The 25,124-nt window shown below is 37.7% G+C and overlaps 1 protein-coding gene across 6 annotated transcripts in view; it reads left to right on the forward strand.

Annotated features, from left to right (window-relative positions):
• LOC106080376 (uncharacterized) overlaps window positions 1-25,124 on the forward strand; it is a 91,483-nt gene that overhangs the window by 752 nt on the left and 65,607 nt on the right. For all 6 annotated transcript variants that reach the window (XR_009397099.1, XR_009397100.1, XM_013241740.2 and 3 more), the window contains exon 2: window positions 10,881-11,209. Coding sequence is in view for 4 of the 6 variants with exons in the window: in XM_013241740.2 (XP_013097194.2) it covers window positions 11,126-11,209 (84 nt within the window). In the remaining 2 variants the exon portion in view is untranslated. The remainder of the gene's footprint in view (window positions 1-10,880; window positions 11,210-25,124) is intronic.

A 25,124-nucleotide genomic window follows, 5' to 3' on the forward strand; every position in this document is an offset into this window, starting at 1 on the left:
CATGTTTTGTTATAGCAATGCCTGTTTTTTTGCTCTTGTTGTTATATTAACTTCGATTTTTGTCGTGTGGAAACTAATCGCCCACAGATAACTCGCCCAAAACTTTGGCAAAAAATACAACAAAAAAACAACAATCAAGACAATGACCATGTTTTGAATTCATAATTCCCCCTGATTACGTCTCATTTGAACAAATGCACACTGCAGGAAAAGTGAATAAGAACAGAGTGTGTCATGTATGTTTGATCGATTCTTTTTAAGCAATCTTAGGCAAATGTTTAATGTGTTCATCCCTGGGGCTAAGTGTGGTGGGTTGGAAACGTCTGAGGTCTTACCGCTAGCACTTTTTTCTAAAATCAAAGATTTAATACAATATTCAATAAAGTCCAAAGATTTTCTTATAAAGACAAACAATTTCTTAAAACAAAAATTGATACAATTTTTTTCAGACATTTTGGTAAAATATTTTGTAAAGACAAAATTTTAAAAAAATTTTCTATATGGATAAAATTTTTATGAAATTTTCTTTTTAGACAAGAAATTTAAGAAATTTTCTCCAAAGATAAAATTTTAATAACATTTTCTCTAAGATAAAATTTCATAAATTTTTATGAAATTTTCTCTGAAGACCAAGTAATTATAATGCAATTTTTTCTAAAGACAAAATTTTAATGAAATTTTGAGTAAAGTCAAAATTTCAATAAAATTTTCTGCAAGGACAAAATTTCCATGAAATTTTCTCTAAAGTCTAAATTTCAATAAAAATCATTTTGTGTTTGTTTGTTTGTTCCGTATAGATTTAAAAGCGGCTGAATCGATTACATTGAAATTTTCACAGTTTGTGTAGGTTGGTCTGGAAAGAAACACAGTTAATATTAATTTTTGATGTCGGAAGAGGGGCCGATACACCCCCCTATCATCCGATCCTCCAGCATCACCACGCAAAATCAAAAGTGGACCGATCAAGACAATGTAGGTATCAAATTAAAGGTAATCGATGTATTTACCGACCATGGCAATATGTGACTTATATAAAAGCTATTTGGAAGTAGAGAATGAAATTGATACTCATTTTCGGGACAAAGACAATGGGTTCCACCCCACCCTCAACCAGAACTTATTTACCGATTATGCCAATATATCAATATATTTGAAAGTAGAGCACGAAGCCAATATTTACTTTAAGGGCCCAGTGTCTGGTTGGCCACCCCATCCCCGAAATACCCCCAAGGTTGGAGATACTTACCAATATGGTAATATAGATCTCAAAAGGAACGCATTAGGGAGTAGATCGAATCCGATCTACCCATTTGCGGATGACAGTAATCTTTGCCATTCGCACTCATTCGACCATAGGCCAAGTCTTCGAGAGATTGAGGACAAGAGGCGGGTTATGGACGATACACTCTGCAAGGATTTGCTGGCCATTTCTGAGTGGGGTGGAATGAATCGAGTAGATTTTAATGCACAGAAGACTCGGAGCTGCTTGTTGTCATACAAACTACTCGCTGACCCATTACGATCATCTTTCTTTTTAAAGATATTATGGACAAATTATATTTAAAATTGAAAAAAGAAGTGAACGCTTATGAAGTGCTTATACCATGGATCGCGCTTGTCAAGTTCGCGGTTTCTCCTGAAAGGTAGAAGCTAATGGATTCTAATATTTTTGGATAAGAAATACTTTCTGTAGTTGCTCAAGTCGGGAGAGGAGGTCATAAGAGCGGTCGTCGTGTAAAATTTTAGCCAAATCGGAGAGGAAGAATTGCCCTCTCTAGAGACTCAAGAAATATATTTGAGAGATCGGCTTATATGGGAGCTATATCAGTTTATCAACTGATGCGTATCAAACTTGGGATAACTGTTGGAGGTCTAAAAAAAGTCATCTCGGGAGACTCAAGAATTATAATCGGTGGATCGTTTTATATGGGAGATACATCTAAACATGAACCGATTTGGCCCATTTACAATTCCAACCGACCTACATCAAGAGAAGTATCTTTGAAAAATTTCGAACCATTAGGTTTACCTTTGCGAGAAGGAAGGAGACGGTTTTTTATACCCACCACCGTAGGATAGGAGGTATATTCATTTAGTCATTCCGTTTGCAACACATCGAAAAATCAATTTCTGACCTTACAATGTATATATATTTCGGATCGTCGTAAAATTCTAAGACGATTTAACGATGTGTGTGTGTCTGTCCGCCTGTCCGTCTATCCGTCTGTCCGTGTGTCTGTTGTAATCACTCTAGAGCCTTCAAAAATTGAGATTATGAGCTGAAATTTGGCACAGATACGTCTTTTTGGTGCACGCTAATTAAGTTCTTGAACGGGCCAAATCGGACCATATTAGGCTATAGCTGCTATATAGACCGATTTTCTGATAAAGGGTCTAATGCCCATAAAATCTTTATTTTTCATCCGATTTCGTTGAAGCAGTGAGTAGTTTAAGGCTTCCCGACAACTGGCCCAAATATGGGTCAAATCGGACCATACTTAGATATAACTACCATATAGACCGATCTCTCGATAAGGGGTCTGAAGACCATAAAAGCTTTATTTATTACCTGATTTCGCTGAAATTTGTAACAGTGGGTTATTTTAAGCCTCCCAAAATCTGATGTAAATATGATTCAGATCGGATTATATTTAGATATAGCTGCCATATAGACCGATCTCCCGATAAAGGGTCTGAAGGCCATAAAAGTTTTATTTTTTATCCGATTTTGCTAAAATTTGAAACAGTGAGTTATTTTTAGCCTCCTGAAACCCAATATAAATATGGTTCTGATCGGACTATATTTAGACATAGCTGCCATATAGACCGATATGCCGATAAGGTGAGTGAAACCCATAAAAACTTTATTTATAACCCGATTTCGCTGAAATTTGAAACAGTGAGTTTTTCTGAGCCTCCCGATATCCAACCTTAATATGGTTCAGATCGATTTATAATTAAAGACTAATATTTTGTTCCATAAAATTTAATAGTGACATATATATAAGACCACTCAATGTCCGTGCCTAATTTGGGTGCTTAAGTTATCCAATTTTCACCGGATTGTGACGAAATGGGGTTTATATATATACCCGAGGTGGTGGTTATCCAAAGTTCGGCCGGCCGAACTTAATGCCTTTTTACTTGTTTCTTTTAAAATAAAGGTTATAGGAGATTGGCGATTACGATCCCTCAAACATTCCATTTAGGAACAGAGACAATTTCTCTCAAATTCAAGTTTACGTTCAATGATAAAGAACCTCCTTTTAATAGCCGAATCGGAAGGGCGTGCCGCAGTGCACTATCTCTTTGAGGAGGAGTTTTGATTGCTAGAATTTGTGACGAACATAATTTAACATCAATCGTTTAAAATGGAAGGGCATATTGCAATGAATGCCAAGTTCAATTTAATGTTGTAACATAAATCAAACTTATGGATGGTAATTCAAACACTCTCTGAGTAAATTTGGATTTATTTCGATGTTATGATACTTAATTATATTAAAAGCCTTCCATTTTCGCACAATCCATTATGGTTTTGTATTGTGATGAACTGTATTCGTTATGTTATACATTAACGTTTGTTGTTGTTTTCGCACATTTAAATACCTACTTTGTGATGGATATTTCGTTATCGCGTAAATGTTACCAAACAATTTATGTGACTGTACCAAATTTGATCGGATGAATTTAGAAATGAAGGGGTTTTGAACGAACTCTGGTCGAAATCCGTTCAGACTTATATTGGGTTGTCCAAAAAGTATTTGCGAATTTTTCATATAGTCGGCGTTGAAAAATTTTTTCACAGCTTGTGACTCTGTAATTGCATTCTTTCTTTTGTCAGTTATCAGCTTTTACTTTTAGCTTGCTTAAGAAAAAAAGTGTAAAAAAGTATATTTGATTAAAGTTCATTCTAAGTTTTATTAAAAATGCATTTACTTTCTTTTAAAAAATCCGCAATTACTTTTTGGGCAACCCAATATATAGCTCCTTTATGTGTGTATTTCCCGATTTTCGCTTCTAAAGCATTAGTCAAAGTTTTTTCAAAATATTGCACAATATCTTTTTCTATGACTTTTACTATGCGTACGGATTTTGCTCGATTTCAATCTAGATTAAGTTCTTATTCAATTTTCCAATATAGCAATAATCTCGTCATTTTTAGCCGATCCTGACAAAAATGGGTACATATCATTATAACTGTAGACAATTCAGAAGAGTCCATATAGCGGAATTGCTCTTACAATTTAACAACCTTTTAATACATTACACTAACCCTATAAGTGGAAATTGGGCAATTACAGTTTTGCTTTCCCTTACTTGTTCTTCATAAAAGAGACCCATGCACCCACCCGGTGAATCCCCTGCATTTTGCCGTTGGAACTTCTGTACAAGAATCTATTTGTCTTCTACCACTTTGCATCATAGCATACTGCACTTGCTCTTATACAAATTTCTTCCAGTGTTCTAAACACAACAGTTGATACATTATTTGCTTGAGTATAAGTGAGTAAGCGAGTGAGTATTTGTTGCGGGCACCATCTGTTGTTGTTTAAAGAGAGCACCAATCTATCCATCCAATCAGTCATGCGAGTACTGACTCCAAAGAGACGGCCATATTCGTATGATCAAGTCTTGCTTTGAGTGGTGGTGGGGCTCTAACAAACATGAAAACATGCCAACCAGTCAACCTACACTCCATATCAACACACACTGCTAACTCTTTGCCGCTTAAAAGAGGGACTATGAGGCTGCGGTGGTAAAAATAAAAAAAAAATGTTTGCACGTCTGCGTATAAAAGCCTTGTTTTATGTCTCCGCTGTTGTTGGAGGTGCTAGTGCTGGTGCTGTTTCTAGTGCTGCTGCCATTAGCCAGTTTTCGCTTGAACAAATATTCGCTAAAGCATTAGTTATGACATCAGATGTTTACCACATTTTTGTTTGGTTTTTTTATACATTTCATCTAATTTTTTTTTTGTTTTAGCCTACAAAAACAATGAAATTGTTTATAAAGCGACAACAGCAATAACAAGAAGAATGGCAGCAAATAATCGCAAATGAGCTGCAATTATAATTCACAGCATAGATAGCTATTTAGACAAAAAAAAAAAAAACTAAAAAAACAGAAAAATTGCGGAAACTGAAATGTATTTGTCCCAAATTGCAATGGACTGGATATTTATGGGTCGTCTCCCAAAGCAAACTTCTAAGCTGTGGGAGATCCCCTACCATAGCCTCGCTTCGTCCACAAAACCAGTAGCCATGCTTGGATGGTTGAATGGATTGAAGAATGTCGCACCTCGCTATGTTCTCTCGCGGAATATCAAAAAATATTGTCGCATGACTCATAAACCATTAAAAGCCAGATGCTTTAGGTAACTGAGAGTGTGTTTTCGTGCTAAAGTAAGTCGAGTGCTGCGTGGTATGCATTAATGGATACCTGTACTTGTCATTTTCCATTCGGATGCTCCTCCAGACAGACGACACCAGATATGGTCTGGGCTATTTGTTTGCCCGTCAGTCTGTCTATCTTTATGTAAATTTTTTCATGTAAAGCCTTGCTGCCAAAGTCATGAAGATGAGATGGCGTGGCTTGATGATCGTTGCTACGAGAATTCCTTTTTAATGTGACGCAATTTATAGGCATATAAAAATAGTTGCAAAGATTGTTTTCAATAAAATGGCAAAGTCTTTAGAGTCGACAAATTGCCTGTTTAACCTCAACAATAATTTATTTTATTTTATGGCAATTTCGATATTTGTTATGTGGGAGTTTGGCAGCAGATGTAAGTAAAATAAAGACTGTAATTTTTCATAGGGTATTAAACTCTTATAACATCGATTAGCTAAGCTAAATTACTGAGTGAGGATTTATAATATACCACCTGGTTAGACAACCTCCAGTGGCTTCATTAAAATTTAATATTTGTTAAAATATTATAAAGCCAGTGCCCAGAGGCATGGATCCCCTATAACCCTGACAAGACTACTTTTCATTTTGGAAGGCTTTAAGGAAGCGCAAGATTTCTTTAAATATTGTAAAGCCAGTGCACAGAGCCATGGGTCCCCTATAACCCTGATCAGACTACTTTTCAATTTGGTCAATTTGGATCAGATTATCAAAATTGCTTTAATATGAGCTCCTTATAATACCGTTCTTATACTTTTTAGTATGCATGGAGTTTTTGGGGTAAGGCAAGAGTCCGCCCCTTCTGATATCCAAAAATTATCACTCCTTCCAGACCATTCAAGAAAATAGGGTCAGCCATTTTCGAGTCGAAAGCTACAATGCAGTGAACAAATAGACGGAAGTCATTGATTTGGCTCCCATGGGTCTTTATCAGGATGTAGCATAATGGAAATATCTGGTCGGTTGTTGCTTTGCCTCATCTCAGTAACAAAATATCCTCGGCAATATTTTGTTACCTTCTGCAAACTCATCGTCTTCTGCTGCCCTATGTTCTTCAACACTACGACTCAATGAAATCTAAATAAAATATTAGAAAAATAAAATAAACAAAAAACAAGTAAGAGCGTGGTAAGTTCGGCCGGGCCGAATCTTATATACCCACCACCATGGATCGCATTTCGTGAGTTCTTTGCCCGGTATCCCTCTTTAGGCAAACAAAGAATAATGGATAAGAATTGTTATGCTATATCAAGTTATAGTCCGATTCGGACCATAAATGAAATGAATGTTGAAGACCATAGTAGAAGTCATTGCGCAAAATTTTGGCCAAATCTAATAAGAAGTGTACCCTATAGGGGTTCGAGTAATAATATCGGCAGATCGGTTTTTATGGGAGTTGTATCAGGCTATAGATCGATTCAGACCATATTTAAGACGTATGTTAAGGGTCATGGGTGAAGAATTGCCTAGAGGCTTAAGAAGTCAAGATCCTAGATCGGTTTATATGACAGCTATTGTTAGAAGTCACAACAAAACACTTCATGCTAAATTTTACCCAAAATCGGATGAGACTGCCGTCCTCTAAAGGCTGAAGAAGTCAAGATCCCAGAACGGTTTATATGACAGCTATATAAGGTGATGAACCGATTTCAACCAAACTTAGTACAGTTGTTGGAAGTCATAACTAAACACTTCATGTTGGAAGTTAAAACAAAGAGTTCACGCAAATTTTTAGCCAAATCGGGTGAGAATTGCTCCCACTAGTGGCTCAAGAAGTCAAGATCCAAGATCAGTTTATATGGCAGCTATATCAAAACATCGATCGATATGGCCCATTTACAATAAAAACAGACCTACATTAGAAATATTTGTGCAAAATTTCAAGTGCCTAGATTTACTCCTTCGAAAGTTAGCGTGCTTTCGGCAGACGAACGGACATGGCTAGATCGACTTAAAATGTCATGACGATCAAGAATATATATATTGGGTTAGCTAAATAGTAATTGCGGATTTTTTAAAAGAAAGTAAATGCATTTTTAATAAAACTTAGAATGAACTTTAATCAACTATACTTTATTTGTCAACGCCGACTATACGAAAAATCCGCAACTACTTTTTGGGCAACCCAATACTTTATGGGGTCTTAGACGAATATTTCGAGGTGCTACAAACGGAATGATGAAATTAGTACACCACCACTACGGGCAAAATTCCAGCTAATTCGGTTAACTTCTAGGGGCTTAGGAATCACGGAGTCGGTTAATATAGGAATTATATCAGCTTATAGACCGATTTCAATCGTATTTCGCACGGATGTTGAAAGTCCTAACGGAACACTACGGGAAAATTCAACCAAATCGGACAAATATTTAATTTTCCATGGGCTCAATATGTCAAATCATGAGGTCGGTTTATATGAGGGCTATATCCAAATCTGAACCCATACGAGCCATTTCCAATCCCTGGGTCAAATTTAACCCACTGTTTCAAATTTCAGCAAAATCGGTTAATAAATAAAGCATTTGTGGGCATTGGACCCTTTATAGGCAGATCGGTATACATGGCAGCTATATCTAAAGCCCATAAAAAAGGTTTTATGGGCTTCAGACACTTTATCGGCAGATCGGCCTATATGACAGTTATATCTTAAAATAGTCCGATCGAAACCATATTACGGTCGGATATCGGGAGGCTCAAAATAACTCACTGTTATTAACATTTCAGCGAAATTGAGTAATAGGTAAAGATTTTATGGGCTTCAGACCCCATATCAGCAGATCGGTCTTTATCTAAATAAAGTTCGATCCATATTTGGGTCCGATGTTGGGTGGCCTAAAACTACTCACTGTTTAAAATTTTAGCAAAGTCGGGTAATAAATAAAGCATTTATGGGCATTAGACCCTTTATCGGAAGATCGGTCTATATGGCAGCTATATCTAAATATAGTCCATATTTAGGTCAGATGTCGGAATTCTTAAAATAACCAACAGTTTCAAATTTTAGCGATATCGGGTAATAAATAAAGCTTTTATGGGCATCAAACCCTTTATCGCGTCTGACCCATACTTGGGTCAGATGTTGGGAACCCTTAAACTAAACTACCCACTGGTTCAAATTTCAGCAAAATATAAATCATTTATGGGCATTAGACCCTTTATCGGCAGATAGGTATATATAGCAGCTATATCCAAATATGGTCATATTTCCCCCGTTCAAGAACTTAACCAGCGTGCGTCAAAACGTGCGTCAAGACGTATCTGTGACAAATTTGTGTGATTACAACAGACGGACGGACAGACCCACGGACATCGTTAAACCGATCCGAAATATATATACTTTGTAGGGTCGGAAATTGATATTTTGATGTGTTGCAAACGGAGTGACTAAATGAATATTTCCCATATCCTATGGTGGTGGGTATAAAAATATACAGTGTGAGAACGGGTAGAGATATCTCTTTGAGCAAGATCGTATGCAAAATTTCAAAGACCTAGTTTGTCCGGACGCCTTTTGGCACGCCCCTAAAATTGGTGACCTCGATATTTTCAAAATTTATTGGGGCTGCTAAATCTTCGCCTGTGGTCCGATTTCCAAATGTATTTGATGGATAGTGAGAAATCTCTAGCCGTTCTCACACGGGTCTTTTTAAATTTTTTTTTTTTTTTTTTTTGATTGTTTTAAAACAAAAATTTTAAATTTTATAAGTTTTCCACTAAAACATCAGATCTGTCATTTGCTGAATGAAGCGAAAAATGTTTAAAATAATACTTGGTCCTTCTAGTGTTAAAGAACTTTAATACGTTATAGACCGACATAGATCGTCTTTTGTGTGAGTGTGTAAAGTCATCACGCTACATATCCGTCCACATAAAAATTCTAGTGTCTAGGGGAAGCCAAAGAAGCCAAATCGAGGCTGGATTTATATGAGGGCTACGTATATATTGAAGAACCTCTCTGGACGAGATTTAGTGTAGTTGTTGGAGGGTATAAACGGACTTACTAAATTTTAATGAGTGCAGTCTGATTAAAGTTTAAACTCAATGATAAGCCTCCTTTTTCATGTCGAGTCTGGACGGCGTGCGCATACCGACACCACTTGGTCACTTCGGTTACGAAATTTTTTGGGGCTCTCAAATTTTTGTTTGTGGTCCGATTTCCAAAATTTTGCTGGATAGTGAGAAATCTCTACCCGTTCTCACACGGCATATTTTATTACTACCTTTTTTTCATTTTTCTCCCACTGTGTCTCGGCTCGGATTATCATTAAGCGATAGTCATAATACTTCATATTTAGCTTATTGGGATCAAAAGGAAGAAAAATTGAGGTTAAGCGTTTTTATATTTCCAAAATAAAATTTCCTCCTTTATAGAACCGGCAGGTTTAACCCCCATCCTTCGATGGTGGGTGTGAAAACAAAATAAAAATTGTCAGAATACGTATATTGCGATTTTAATAGAATCCAAGCCAGTTCATCAGTTTCCAAATGCGAATAGATTTACATGCCTCCAAACTTTGAAACTTGAAATGTGCGAATTTTGAGGGTCATTCTAAATTTGTTCGCCTACCTGATTAGTTTGAAAGATTTCCCAAAAACATTTTTTTTCTATAGCTCTCTTTCCTGTCATTCATTATCCACAAAAGGTCTTTAAATAATATTTTGAAATCTCAGTGTTCAAAATGATTATTATTCCGAAATGTAAAAATACGAGAAATGAAGTCTTATAACATCGCCTTAGAATGAAAAAAGTAATGATTCATGTCTATTTAAAATTCTGCTGGTGAAACAAAATTCCAATTGTTGCTAATTCGTTTTTGCTGACTTAGTCACAGCGAGACTAAGCAAGAGAAGTATAACTCTAAAGATTTCCTCGAAATTCAATACAAATGAGGAAATTAAAACTAGACGAACACACACAAACAAATCTTAGTATTCATTACGTTAACGCTGGCAAAAAAAAAAAATAAAAATCTTAAAAAAGCTGGTTTGCCGCAAAACAAACTGCAACTCTTAACGATTAGCCCAGTGCACTAAAGCATTACATTGAAATGGAAATTATCTTATAGCCATTTTGGTGTGTAGTTGTTGAGTTTGCAAAAAAAATGCATTATAATAAATAACAAATATAGAAATTTTATAATCATTCATTCATCAACAATCAAAATCATGAATTGAATATGTAATTATAGAAAAACATATGTATGTAAGTAGTTATTTGTATATAAAATATCACCACATGCATGCATGAAGAATAGCTATTCGCCATTGGAGGCACAGAAAGACAGACATGGCAAACATACAAGCAGGCAGATAGACATATTTTCCTATGCCAAAGTTTTGTTTATTTTATGCATATTTTGTTTTGTTAAATTTTTGTTGTAGTTAGTTGTAGCATATTGAGTTGTATAAACATACAAACATAGCCCCAGCATAGTTAATCTACAACTTGTTAATTTTGTTTTTTATTATAGTACGCTGCAGTAATTAAACGCCAACGAACGATTCGCATCGTCCCCCAAAATATACATATCTACATAAATAGCTTATACAACAACCAACGATATAAACAACAACATAGCAACAAATTCTAATTCGTCTAGAGTGAAGTTTAGTGCATTTTTGGTTGATTATAAAACACACAGAAAGTAAATACAACTGCAACTCAACCAAACATTTTGAACAAAACAAAAGACTTAAGCAACAAACCTGCACCATAATGCAGAGCACTAAAGGCAACAGAACGCGGTGGCTATCGTTGCAGCTGCAACTGCTATTGGCCACACTATTGCTGGTGAATAAGGTAAGTTAAATTTATTATGATTGTTTCTGGTTGTATTTTGGTGTTTCTGGTATTTTTCATTTGTTTTCTTTTGTTTTTTGGGAGGTTTGTTGTTTTTTTTCTCTTCTCTACAAAGTAGCATTTTCACATGCTTTCTCCCCCTTAAACAACAAAAATGACGACGGCGACGACGATAAAGCATAAAAGCAACCCATTGACTGCAATGATGGAAAGTAATATCGACTGTACTGGGGAAATACAATTGTTTCCTCTATTATCACATGATTTCAAATTGTCTTAGGAAAAAAATACAAGAAGTAATATTATCACTGATGTTGTTACATTAAGGTGGGAGGAAAAAAGGTTTTATATTCTTGTAAACTATAAACAAAGGACTTTAGTGACCTATATATGAATATTAAATGCCATCAAACATAACTTACGTTTGCCAAATTTTTTGCGGTATCAGTTCACTAGTGGAGGCCACCGTAGCGCAGAGGTTATCATATGCGCCTATGATGCTGAAAATTTTTCAGCGGTGGTTTTCCCCTCCTAATGCTAGGAACATTTGTGAGCTAGAATGCCATATAAAACTTCTCTCCAAAGAGATGTCGCACTGCGGCACGCCGTTCGGACTCGGCTATAAAATGGATGCTTCTTATCATTGAGCTTGAACTTGAATCGGACTGCACTCATTGATATGTGAGAAGTTTGCCCTTGTTCCTTAGTGGAATGATCAAGGGCAAAATTTACATTTGCATCAGTTCACTAGTACTAAATTTCAACTTTTCAAGACTTCTGTACAAAAGGAGTTATACACCGATTGAATGTCCGTCCGTACAAAAACTCTAGTGTCCAGGGGTTCAAAAAACCAAATCGGGGTTGGATTTATAAGAGGGCTTCGTAGATTTTGAAGCACCTTACTGGGCGAGATTTAGTATAGGTGTTGAATGATATAAACCTACTTACAAAAAACAAAATTTCTCCTGAACATTTTATGAGCGCAGTCCGATTAAAGTTTCAACTCAATGATAAGCTTCCTCATAGCGACACCATTTGGTAGAAAAGCAGAATATCTCAAAAATTTAGCCAGAATGCGTAACCACCGCCAACATTTTTTGATGCTTACCACGGGGTTTGAATCCAAGCGTTTGTTGTCATAGGTGGTCATGATAAACATTTTTTTGATGTTTACCCCGGGGTTTGAACCCAGGCATTTGTCGTCATAGGTAATCATGATAAACTCTGGACGGTGGCTTCCTTCACGTCCCAAATGTCGGCCAAAGCGAAGGAACACTTTATATGATAGCTATATATGAGAAAAAATTTTCCCCAATTGCAATCCTCAACGATCAACATCTATAAGAATTATCTATGCACAATTTCAAAGATAAGCCATTCGATTGCTATTGTGGTTTCGACAGACGGACATGGTCGGATTGACTTAGAATGTCATCGCAAATCAACATTTCTAAGTGTTCCAACGGAAGGACTGGATTATTAGATCCGGATCCTATGGTGATGGGTAAAAAAGAATCATGTTAATCGGAATGCAGTTGACATGAAGTGTTAACAATTCAAACGAACACAACTATCATCACTTTTTTACTTGAATATTGCTCTGGGTCGTTCGCAAAACGGGTTGCACGCAGCGATCTGTAGCGCTGTGTCACATTTGAGGCAAAAATTTTTGCCTTTCTGAATCAACGCAACCATTAAACTCTAATCATCGCAAACGGCTTGTTGGAAAACACAAATGATTTTGCGGTGGTGCTGATGTATTCGTATATGAAGAGCAATGAAGCACACGAGCGACGATTGAGTAAAACTACCACCGCAAATACTTATTCTCATGAGTCTCTTGCATATGCGGTGGTATGATGAGTATTTGCCAAAATGCAAACACCGCAATTTTAATTTTAACATAATAAAGTTGAAAAAATCCCAGAAAATTATGAAAATTAGTATTCCGGAACGAAATTAATTAACATATATTTATGATTCAAGTCAATGTGTTATGTTGATGCGGTGTTCCTATTCTCATCTTACATTGACGCATAACACCGCCATGGACAAAGACGATGATGAAAACGGTGGTACACCAAGCATGAAAATGAGTGGACGAGTATTCATATGGTCGCCACTCAAATCAGTGTGGTGAACAAAATACCGTAACAATTAGGGGGCGATAGATACTACCACTGCACTTTTATGAGTATACCGCAAATCAGATACAGCTTGCAGTTCTCTGGTTGCAAGCTGTACGAATGTTATTTGCCGGGATTTTTGCTCATTCCGTAAAAGGACTTTCTGAAGCAACGCATATTGACATATATTTCAGTCCTTTTCTTGCTTCCTCTCTAAAAGTGGCGACTTAAACTATGAAGAAATGAAGTGCGGAACATGATTTTTTAGTCATTCTTGGATTACACATGCTTTATCTTACAGCGCCGAGTCTTGTTGGTGAGGCCATGGGCTATTACAGAAATTTTTGTGTGCTCGTGGATTCAACGCAGCTTCCAAAATGTTTTTCCGATAACAACTCGCATTTACTTTGACGTCAGGATCGATGAAACAAATTGAAGAGCGGACGTGGACAGTCGCAGTGCCATTACCATTATTCCCGTGACCGTTCGACTCTACTCTACTCTACTCTACTCTACTCTACTCTACTCTACTCTACTCTACTCTACTCTACTCTACTCTACTCTACTCTACTCTACTCTACTCTACTCTACTCTACTCTACTCTACTCTACTCTACTCTACTCTACTCTACTCTACTCTACTCTACTCTACTCTACTCTACTCTACTCTACTCTACTCTACTCTACTCTACTCTACTCTACTCTACTCTACTCTACTCTACTCTACTCTACTCTACTCTACTCTACTCTACTCTACTCTACTCTACTCTACTCTACTCTACTCTACTCTACTCTACTCTACTCTACTCTACTCTACTCTACTCTACTCTACTCTACTCTACTCTACTCTACTCTACTCTACTCTACTCTACTCTACTCTACTCTACTCTACTCTACTCTACTCTACTCTACTCTACTCTACTCTACTCTACTCTACTCTACTCTACTCTACTCTACTCTACTCTACTCTACTCTACTCTACTCTACTCTACTCTACTCTACTCTACTCTACTCTACTCTACTCTACTCTACTCTACTCTACTCTACTCTACTCTACTCTACTCTACTCTACTCTACTCTACTCTACTCTACTCTACTCTACTCTACTCTACTCTACTCTACTCTACTCTACTCTACTCTACTCTACTCTACTCTACTCTACTCTACTCTACTCTACTCTACTCTACTCTACTCTACTCTACTCTACTCTACTCTACTCTACTCTACTCTACTCTACTCTACTCTACTCTACTCTACTCTACTCTACTCTACTCTACTCTACTCTACTCTACTCTACTCTACTCTACTCTACTCTACTCTACTCTACTCTACTCTACTCTACTCTACTCTACTCTACTCTACTCTACTCTACTCTACTCTACTCTACTCTACTCTACTCTACTCTACTCTACTCTACTCTACTCTACTCTACTCTACTCTACTCTACTCTACTCTACTCTACTCTACTCTACTCTACTCTACTCTACTCTACTCTACTCTACTCTACTCTACTCTACTCTACTCTACTCTACTCTACTCTACTCTACTCTACTCTACTCTACTCTACTCTACTCTACTCTACTCTACTCTACTCTACTCTACTCTACTCTACTCTACTCTACTCTACTCTACTCTACTCTACTCTACTCTACTCTACTCTACTCTACTCTACTCTACTCTACTCTACTCTACTCTACTCTACTCTACTCTACTCTACTCTACTCTACTCTACTCTACTCTACTCTACTCTACTCTACTCTACTCTACTCTACTCTACTCTACTCTACTCTACTCTACTCTACTCTACTCTACTCTACTCTACTCTACTCTACTCTACTCTACTCTACTCTACTCTACTCTACTCTACTCTACTCTACTCTACTCTACTCTACTCTACTCTACTCTACTCTACTCTACTCTACTCTACTCTACTCTACTCTACTCTACTTCTACTACTCTACTCTACTCTACTCTACTCTACTCTACTCTACCTACTCTACTCTACTCTACTCTACTCTACTCTACTCTACTCTACTCTACTCTACTCTACTCTACTCTACTCTACTCTACTCTACTCTACTCTACTCTACTCTACTCTACTCTACTCTACTCTACTCTACTCTACTCTACTCTACTCTACTCTACTCTACTCTACTCTACTCTACTCTACTCTACTCTACTCTACTCTACTCTACTCTACTCTACTCTACTCTACTCTACTCTACTCTACTCTACTCTACTCTACTCTACTCTACTCTACTCTACTCTACTCTACTCTACTCTACTCTACTCTACTCTACTCTACTCTACTCTACTCTACTCTACTCTACTCTACTCTACTCTACTCTACTCTACTCTACTCTACTCTACTCTACTCTACTCTACTCTACTCTACTCTACTCTACTCTACTCTACTCTACTCTACTCTACTCTACTCTACTCTACTCTACTCTACTCTACTCTACTCTACTCTACTCTACTCTACTCTACTCTACTCTACTCTACTCTACTCTACTCTACTCTACTCTACTCTACTCTACTCTACTCTACTCTACTCTACTCTACTCTACTCTACTCTACTCTACTCTACTCTACTCTACTCTACTCTACTCTACTCTACTCTACTCTACTCTACTCTACTCTACTCTACTCTACTCTACTCTCCTACTCTACTCTACTCTACTCTACTCTACTCTACTCTACTCTACTCTACTCTACTCTACTCTACTCTACTCTACTCTACTCTACTCTCTACTCTACTCTACTCTACTCTACTCTACTCTACTCTACTCTACTCTACTCTACTCTACTCTACTCTACTCTACTCTACTCTACTCTACTCTACTCTCTACTCTACTCTACTCTACTCTACTCTACTCTACTCTACTCTACTCTACTCTACTCTACTCTACTCTACTCTACTCTACTCTACTCTACTCTACTCTACTCTACTCTACTCTACTCTACTCTACTCTACTCTACTCTACTCTACTCTACTCTACTCTACTCTACTCTACTCTACTCTACTTCTACTCTACTCTACTCTACTCTACTCTACTCTACTCTACTCTCTACTCTACTCTACTCTACTCTTACTCTACTCTACTCTACTCTACTCTACTCTACTCTACTCTACTCTACTCTACTCTACTCTACTCTACTCTACTCTACTCTACTCTACTCTACTCTACTCTACTCTACTCTACTCTACTCTACTCTACTCTACTCTACTCTACTCTACTCTACTCTACTCTACTCTACTCTACTCTACTCTACTCTACTCTACTCTACTCTACTCTACTCTACTCTACTCTGCTCTACTCTACTCTACTCTACTCTACTCTACTCTACTCTACTCTACTCTACTCTACTCTACTCTACTCTACTTCGCACCCAGGCGTTCAGCATCATAGGGCTACGGTGGCCTGTACAGTACTGTCCCCAACTGTATTGTTGTGTGCTGTATTATATCCTACCCAATATTGGTGAGGTTGCTAAGACTGTCTGACGAGTGTACTGTCTTTCGTCATAGGTCTGTGCCACTACATAGCCTCAAATGAAAGTTTGAGGCTCTCAAGCCTTTAGATTCAAGGACAGTGAATTCGAAGTTTGTGACGAAATTCTGCCTCGTCTTGCCTCTCTGGTATATGGTATTTCCGGAAAATAGGAAGGCGGACGAATATGCTAAGATCGGCTGGTCCTCGGTAAGCGATCCAGTCTTTCCGGCGAACATAGCAAAAAATAGGAGATTGCCAGTGCGGATTAGGTGACGAGGTGGCAATGTATACATGGATGCCAAACTGCCTTTCTGGTATATCATGGCTGGCTTTTGATAAAAGTTCACTGATTTCTGTGGTATAAATCATAAGCGGCCACTGTGAACTATGTAATACTTAATTACTTTATAATATTAAAAGAAGAGGCGATCGAGCACTTGCTTTATTCATGTCCGGGTCTTTAGAATAATAGGCTTCACCTACAACAACACTTCTGGCGAGATGACAAGAATACGAATGTGACGCCATCAATTCTTAACAGTCTCTTTTGTCTGGTATTGAATTGATACCAAATGGTATTAAAAATTTTTGCCAATGACGCAAAGCGAAATAATACCAGGCGGAATTGGCAAAGTACAGTCATTTTTCTGTCAGTGTAGTTATTCAACATTAGAAAGGACTTAATGAGTTTTTAAAGATGCAAATTTTTTCTAGAAGACTGAATTATAGATTTGCAGGGATACTTATCTGATATCAACAAATGCTGACCGATACAATTTTTCTCGCGATGTGGAATCACCATTAAGTAACGAAGTTTAAAAACGGCTGAATACCTCATACATGCCGCCAATATTAGTGAGAGTATATTCACCGCTGAAAGTTATATCTGATGTTCTTGCCCTGGATTTGAACCCCAGACGTTCGGCATTATAGGTGCGTGCTTACATTGGTGTTTTTACTTATTTCTTTTATCGCCTTTTTTTAAATGCCTATAGTTTTTCTTCTAAACATTACCCACTCTATTGTTCGTACTACTGACCAATTTTACTTTCTCATTTCCACCCCCCCCCCACCCCCCCCCCCCCATGTGCAAGTATTTTGGGTAAATTTAAAACTTAGCAGTAATTAAGAAGGAAGGCAAAGGGGGTACACAATAGCCTTAGCCCAAGAAATAGAAAAGAAAATGAAACCAACAAAAAATTGAGAGTACTAAAGAATAGCCAAACAACCATGTAACCAACAACAACAACAACAACACAAAGCCCAACAACAATAAGCCATTAGACAGCAGAGACATCATTAGACAGTCGATTAGACTGCAAGATGTTTGATTGAAGATTCACGATGAAAAAGCTCCACACATCTAGCACACATTGTTAAACATTTTATAACAACAACAACAACAACAATGAACCAATAAACAGAAATTTCCTTTGTGGCCTCAGCAGAAGAATATGAACATATGTTCATACGAGTATATCTGTAAATATGCTGCTTGTACCTCATAGAAGTCTGACTGCTGGCTGACCGTAGCTGCTACTTTAGTCGGCTGACGGTGATGATGGTTATTATAATTACAGTCAGTGTCATTGTTTATGTATGTTTTTGTTTGTTGTTGTTGCTGCTGTAGCTACTGACAGTTGGTCTATTGCTGTTGTTGTTGTTTTTACCATTGTTTGCCGCGTACTCATTTTTACGGTTAATCACCGCATTAATGTCACTTTCTCAAGCGCGCAGCTGAGTCAAGTCAGCTTGGCCCGACCAAGTTAGAGCTGAGTCAATGAAACAAAGTCATGGCCACACAAAATGTAATGTGACTTCCACCATTGGCTTCAACGACAGCTTGCTACAGAGTCAGCGACAACGCTAATGTGTTGTTCTAGAAACCTCCTCTGAGGTTTCTACTCTCTTCAAATTCCCTCACAGACTCCATTCACCCTGAAAGCAATAACAAAAACAAAATCCATGAGCTGAGGAAAAAAAATAGAAATCTTCCGATATATTTGTCTCTAAGAAAAGCCGACTTGCAGCTCTTCCTAAGGCAGCAAACGGCAGCATTAAAACTTATGTAAATGCTTGTTGGTAAGTGTTTTTTAGGGCCAAATATTTACTACGGAAAAGCATTCATTTTCAACAATGGGCAGGCAGCGCCTAATTTTCGAGAGTGTCTGTTGATGCCGTCGTTAATTGAAGTTTCTCAAATACGATTAGTGTGTGTGTGCGTGTGTGTGTTTTGTGAATGTTTCCTAAGGTGAGAAAGGAGGGAGTTAATGAAAGAGAAATTCATTAACAATTCAAAGTTTATGGGATTAAGCCTTTGTCTTTTGAAGGGTACTTAAAAATAGGCAAGAGTCGCAGAGTTGAAAAGATATTTAATTAATTTTTGTATTGTGGAAAAATTTTACAAAACTTAAAATACCGTCTAATCAGTTGCACTTCCAACTGATTCATTGATGCTCAGAGGAAAAGGAAATGTTTGTAACTAAAACGTTGAGTCATACTATGAAATTAGAAGACGGCAGTAAAAATAATAAACTCTATTCTTCTCATCGAATAGAGAAACCAAAATATTTTGAACAATTAAATGCTCTACGATAAAGGTACCAAATATGTTAAAAGTCCTTATTTCAGTTTTCAAGCAACTTTTGGATTCTTATTACATGGGCAACGATGCACTGTGGAATAGAGATAACTCTGTAGTGTTATCGATACGTTTCATAAACTAGTAAGTATACCTTGGATTAAATCAGCTGATTAGTACTCAACAGCTGTTTAGTATAACCAATTGTTTACAAAATGATATGTTTATTTTTAAGGATATTAATGAAAAAGGAAATAGGATTAAGTTTACCGTTATGTACCATTTATAGGTATGCGAAATGCTTAATAAAGTGCTCCCACAAATAAAAAAAAAATCCTTGCACCGACGGTGTTGAGTGCCTGTATAAAAAAAAATTAGATTGACAGTGGCATTATCAACGAGCTGGCATACAAAACAATAAGCCGGCCCGGTACACAACAACAACTAGGATTTATTCCGAACCTTACAACTCTTTGAATTTGCAAATTTTGACTATGGAACTTCTCACATATCAATGAGTGCAGTCCGATTCAAGTTTAAGATCAATGATAAGGGACCTCCTTTTTATAGCCGAGTCCGAATAACATAGGGCTTTGAAATTCTGCACATGATGACATGGCATGACAGAGGCCACCGTAGCGCAGAGATTAGCATGTCCTCCTATGACGCTGAACGCCTGGGTTCGAATCCTGGCGAGACCATCAGACAAAAAATGTCAGCGGTGGTTTTCCCCTCCTAATGCTGGCAACATTTGTGAGGTACTATGCCATGTAAAACTTCTCTCCAAAGAGGTGTGGCACAGCGGCACGCCGTTCAGACTCGGCTACGAAAAGGAGGCCCCTTATCATTGAGCTTAAACTTGAATCGGACTGCACTTATTGATATGTGAGAAGTTTGCCCCTGTTCGTTAGTGGAATGTTCATGGTCAAAATTTGCATATACCTCGAAAGGACACTGTTGGCGGGGTTTAAGCAGCGCGGGTTTTACGAAACTTTTACGGTGCAGTGACCATGAAGTACACAGTTTAGCGAAGGCACATCAGTGGAACTACGGTGCAGTGACCTCGAAGGTACACCATTGACGGGGTACCAACTACTCGGCTTTAAGAAGCTTTTTCGGTGCAGCGACCACGAAAGTACACTGTTTTGCGTAGGCACATCGGTTGTTGTTGGCGGGGACTTACTGAGCTTTTACGGTACAGTGACTACGAAAGTACATTGGTTGCCGGCGGTCGTTTTTCAACATTTTCACCCATCTTTATGGTGCAGTGACCACGAAAATACACTGGCTAAAGGTACAAGGTCGGAGGTTGCACGGAATTTTATGATTCAGTGTCGGGGGAAAACTTGGAGCTATACGGTGCAGTGACCACAAAAGTACACTGTTTAGTCAGACGTCACTTGACGGTTTTAACCACGATTCGCGAACTCAGTAACTTTTGTTTCACTCACTCTTGCTCTACTCACCAATATTTCCTCGGCTAACCGACAAGGCGTCAAGGCATATGACTGCGGCGATGTCACATATACACATCTCCCGACTAATGTTTTGGGCGCATAAAATCAGAGATATCTACCCGAATTCGCTGAAATTTGGCACAAGGAGCTGTGTTAAAGAGCTGGCAAACTATTGATAATGACAACATTCAATACTTCTAATGAAAAATATCGATACTATCGTTAATTTCCCATCAGCTTTACTTGAAATGAGAAAATCAATCGAGTTAAAATCAGGAGATTGACCTCACCAGCTCAAACCACTTCAAAGGCTGATATCTACCAAAAGCAGGTTATGCTGTCTGTTTGGTGGGATTGGAAGGGTGTGGTATATTTTGAGCTGCTTCCAAGGAACCAAACGATTAATTCGGATGTTTACTGTCAACAATTAGACAAATTGAATACAGCCATCAATGAGAAGCGACCAGAATTGGTGTCATATTCCACCAGGACAACGCTAGACCTCACACATCTTTGGTCACTCGCCAAAAACTCAGTGAGCTTAGCTGGGAACTTTTGATGCATCCACCATATAGCCCTGACCTTGCACCATCAGACTACCATTTATTTCGATCTTTGCAGAACTCCTTAAATGGTACAACTTTCGGCAATGATGAGGCTATAAAATCGCACTTGGTTCAGTTTTTTGCAGATAAAGGCCAGAAGTTCTATGAGCGTGGAATACTAAATTTGCCAGGAAGATGGCAAAAGGTTATCGAACAAAATGCCAATTATATATTTGATTAAAGTTCATTCTAAGTTGTATTAAAAATGCATTTAATTTTTTTTAAAAAATCCGCAATTACTTTTGGGGCAACCCAATATGTATATACATTTAGTGTCGAATCGCTTATTTTTGTTCAATTTCGCAAAAAATTTAACTTTGCCGATAGTATCGATAGGGAAAGTATCAATTGATTTTCAGACAAAAATACTCTACTATATTAGGCTCTTCAGAATCCTTGATCTGTCGCTACTGTGGTATCACAATGGACCTAAAATTATCTAAGAGAGTCCGTAAAGGACTGCCACTCTTACCTAACCTAACTCAACTGAAGTGAGCTATATACGGCTTTTGGACAACCGTGCCCTATATTGTTCAGATCGTTCTATATGTTGATAAAGCTGCCATATACATACACCGATTTCCTGATTTAAGTTCTTGGGTCTATAAATGGTGCATTTTTCTGAAATTTGGTACAATTTCATATCCTTTCCGAATATTGAGAAATTCCGACAATATTTTTATATACAGACAAAATGTTGTTTACCGTCTTGAACAGTGAATTGCATTGGACCCCTCGACGTCCGCTGCGTCTTTGGTCCAAATGGGACCATATTTCGATATATTGGGTTGTCCAAAAAGTAATTGCGGATTTTTTAAAAGAAAGTAAATGCATTTTTAATAAAACATAGAATGAACTTTAATCAAATATACTTTTTTACACTTTTTTTCTAAAGCAAGCTAAAAGTAACAGCTGATAACTGACAGAAGAAAGAATGCAATTACAGAGTCACAAGCTGTGAAAAAATTTGTCAACGCCGACTATATGAAAAGTCCGCTTTTTGGGCAACCCAATAGCTGCTAATGGCTCATATTTGACGCATTTTTCACCGTATAATGAGAAAAGGTTCCAAAGTACGACTCGGCCGAACTTAATGCCTTTTTACTTTTTTTAAATTCCTTCACTCTGGATCGAATTTAAACAATATGATATTGAGAAGTATCGGCCTTGGCAATTAGCTTAATTCCCCAAATGCTTTTATCCTTATTTTGTAAAATACACCATTGAGTCTTAAAAAACAAAGTACCCAAGTGACACCTTCGCATGTTCATAATAAATATTGCAATTACCCCAGACTCCAAGAAAAACACAATTTTTAATGCATTCTTGGAACACAAATCCATAAAAAATGTGGCAAAAATATTATAGCGCTTGGTGTCAATAGGCCCATACACACATGAACCCGCAACACCTCCAGAATATTAATGATGCTCAACACCTTCATAGTAATCACCGACATTCTTGTTTAAATGGCTATTCATCTTTTCAAGCAACACCTTTGATAAGCAACATATTTTGGTGCAAATCAAGCCAAGCAACCGACATAACATACAAGGCATGCAGATGTTGTTAAGAAAATGAAACCAAAAAAAAAAAAAAAACCAAAAGTCACTTGCTTATGGTTAACACGTTGGGGTTGTTAAAAACTTTATGGGATTATAAATAAAAAAAAACAAACACCAAATTTGTAGGAATATAAACAAAAATTTCAATGTCATTCGCATTTTATTCACTTGGTTGGTCTACACCACAAATATGGTCATGCCCCACCACAAACTAAGCTTGTGTGGGCTCTTATATGAAATTAAATAAAATTTTATTATTACGTGAACAGTGTTGAGGTTTTGAGGCGATGAATGCAGTTGTCTAATAATGTCACAAGTCAATTAAAGTTTATCAATCATTGGAGAACAAAAAAAATGGCAAACATTTTGATAGGAAACTACAATTTTGGAGAATATCAAGCATAAGTTAAACTATAATGAAAATATTATTTTGAAATAAAGTTTAAGTATTTAATTAAAAAAAAAGTAAATAAATAAATACCATAGCAGCTATATCGAAATATGTTCCGACTTCGGACAATAAACGCGCCTTTTATGGGCCCTTAATACAACTCACTGTCCCCAATTTCGGCGACATCGGACAATAAATGCGCCTTTTATGGACCCAAAACCTTAAATCGAGAGATCGGTCTATATGACAGCTATATCTAAATCTGGACCGATCTGTGCCATATTGCAGAAGTATGTCGAGGGGCTTAACTGAACTCACTGTCCCAAATTTCGGCGACATCGGACAATAAATGCGCCTTTTATGGACCCAAAACCTTAAATCGAAAGATCGGTCTATATGACAGCTATATCCAAATCTGGACCGATCTGTGCCATATTTCAGAAGTATGTCGAGGGGCTTAACTTAACTCACTGTCCCAAATTTCAGATACATCGGACAATAAATGCGCCTTTTATGGGCCCAAAACCTTAAATCGAGAGATCAGTCTATATGGCAGCTATATCCAAATCTGGACCGATCTGTGCCATATTGCAGAAGTATGTCGAGGGGCTTAACTTAACTCACTGTCCCAAATTTCGGAGACATCAGACAAGTAATGCGCCTCTTATGGCCCAAAAACCTTAAGTCGAGAGATCGGTCTATATGGCAGCTATATCCAAATCTGTACCGATCTGTGCCATATTGCAGAAGTATGTCGAGGTACTTAACTTAACTCACTGCCCCAAATTTCGACGACATCGGACAAGTAATGCGCCTTTTATAGGCCCAAAACTTTAAATCGAGAGATCGGTCTATATGGCAGCTATATCCAAATCTGGACCGATCTGTGTCATATTAAAGAAGTATGTCCAGGGGCTTTACCTAACTCACTGTCCCAAATTTCGGCGACATCGGGCAATAAGTGCGCCTTTTATGAGTCCAACACCTTAAATCGAGTGATCGGTCTATATGGCAGCTATATCCAAATCTGGACCGATCTGTGCCATATTAAAGAAGTATGTCAAGGGGCTTCACCTAACTCATTGTTCCAAATTTCGACGACATCGGGCAATAAATGCGCCTTTTATGAGCCCAAAACCTTAAATCGAGTGATCGGTCCATATGCCAGCTACATCCAATTCTGGACCGATCTGTGTCATATTGCAGAAGTATGTCGAGGGGCTTCACTTAACTCACTGCCCCCAATTTCGGCGACATCGGACAAGTAATGCGCCTTTTGTGGGTCCAAAACTTTAAATCGGGAGATCGGTCCATATGGCAACTACATCCAATTCTGGACTGATTGGCCAAATTATAGAAGAATATCGATGGGCCCAACACAACTCACTGTCCCGAATTTCAGCTAAATCGGATAATAAATGTGGCTTTTATGGACCTTAGAACCTAAATCGGCGGGTCGGTTTATATGGCAGCTATATCCAAATCTGGACCAATCTGGGTCAAATTGAAGAAGGATGTGGAGGGGTTTAACACAACTCACTGTCCCAAATTTCAGCCAAATAGGGTATCGGATCGGTCTATATGGGGGCTATATCAAGATATAGTCCGATATAGCCCATCTTCGAACTGAACCTGCTTATGGACAAGACTGTAGCTTGATCCTCCCCCTTACCCCAAAAGTACCATGCAAAAAT

The sequence above is a fragment of the Stomoxys calcitrans genome, chromosome 2, assembly GCF_963082655.1.
Source record: "Stomoxys calcitrans chromosome 2, idStoCalc2.1, whole genome shotgun sequence".
Lineage (NCBI taxonomy): Eukaryota > Metazoa > Arthropoda > Insecta > Diptera > Muscidae > Stomoxys > Stomoxys calcitrans.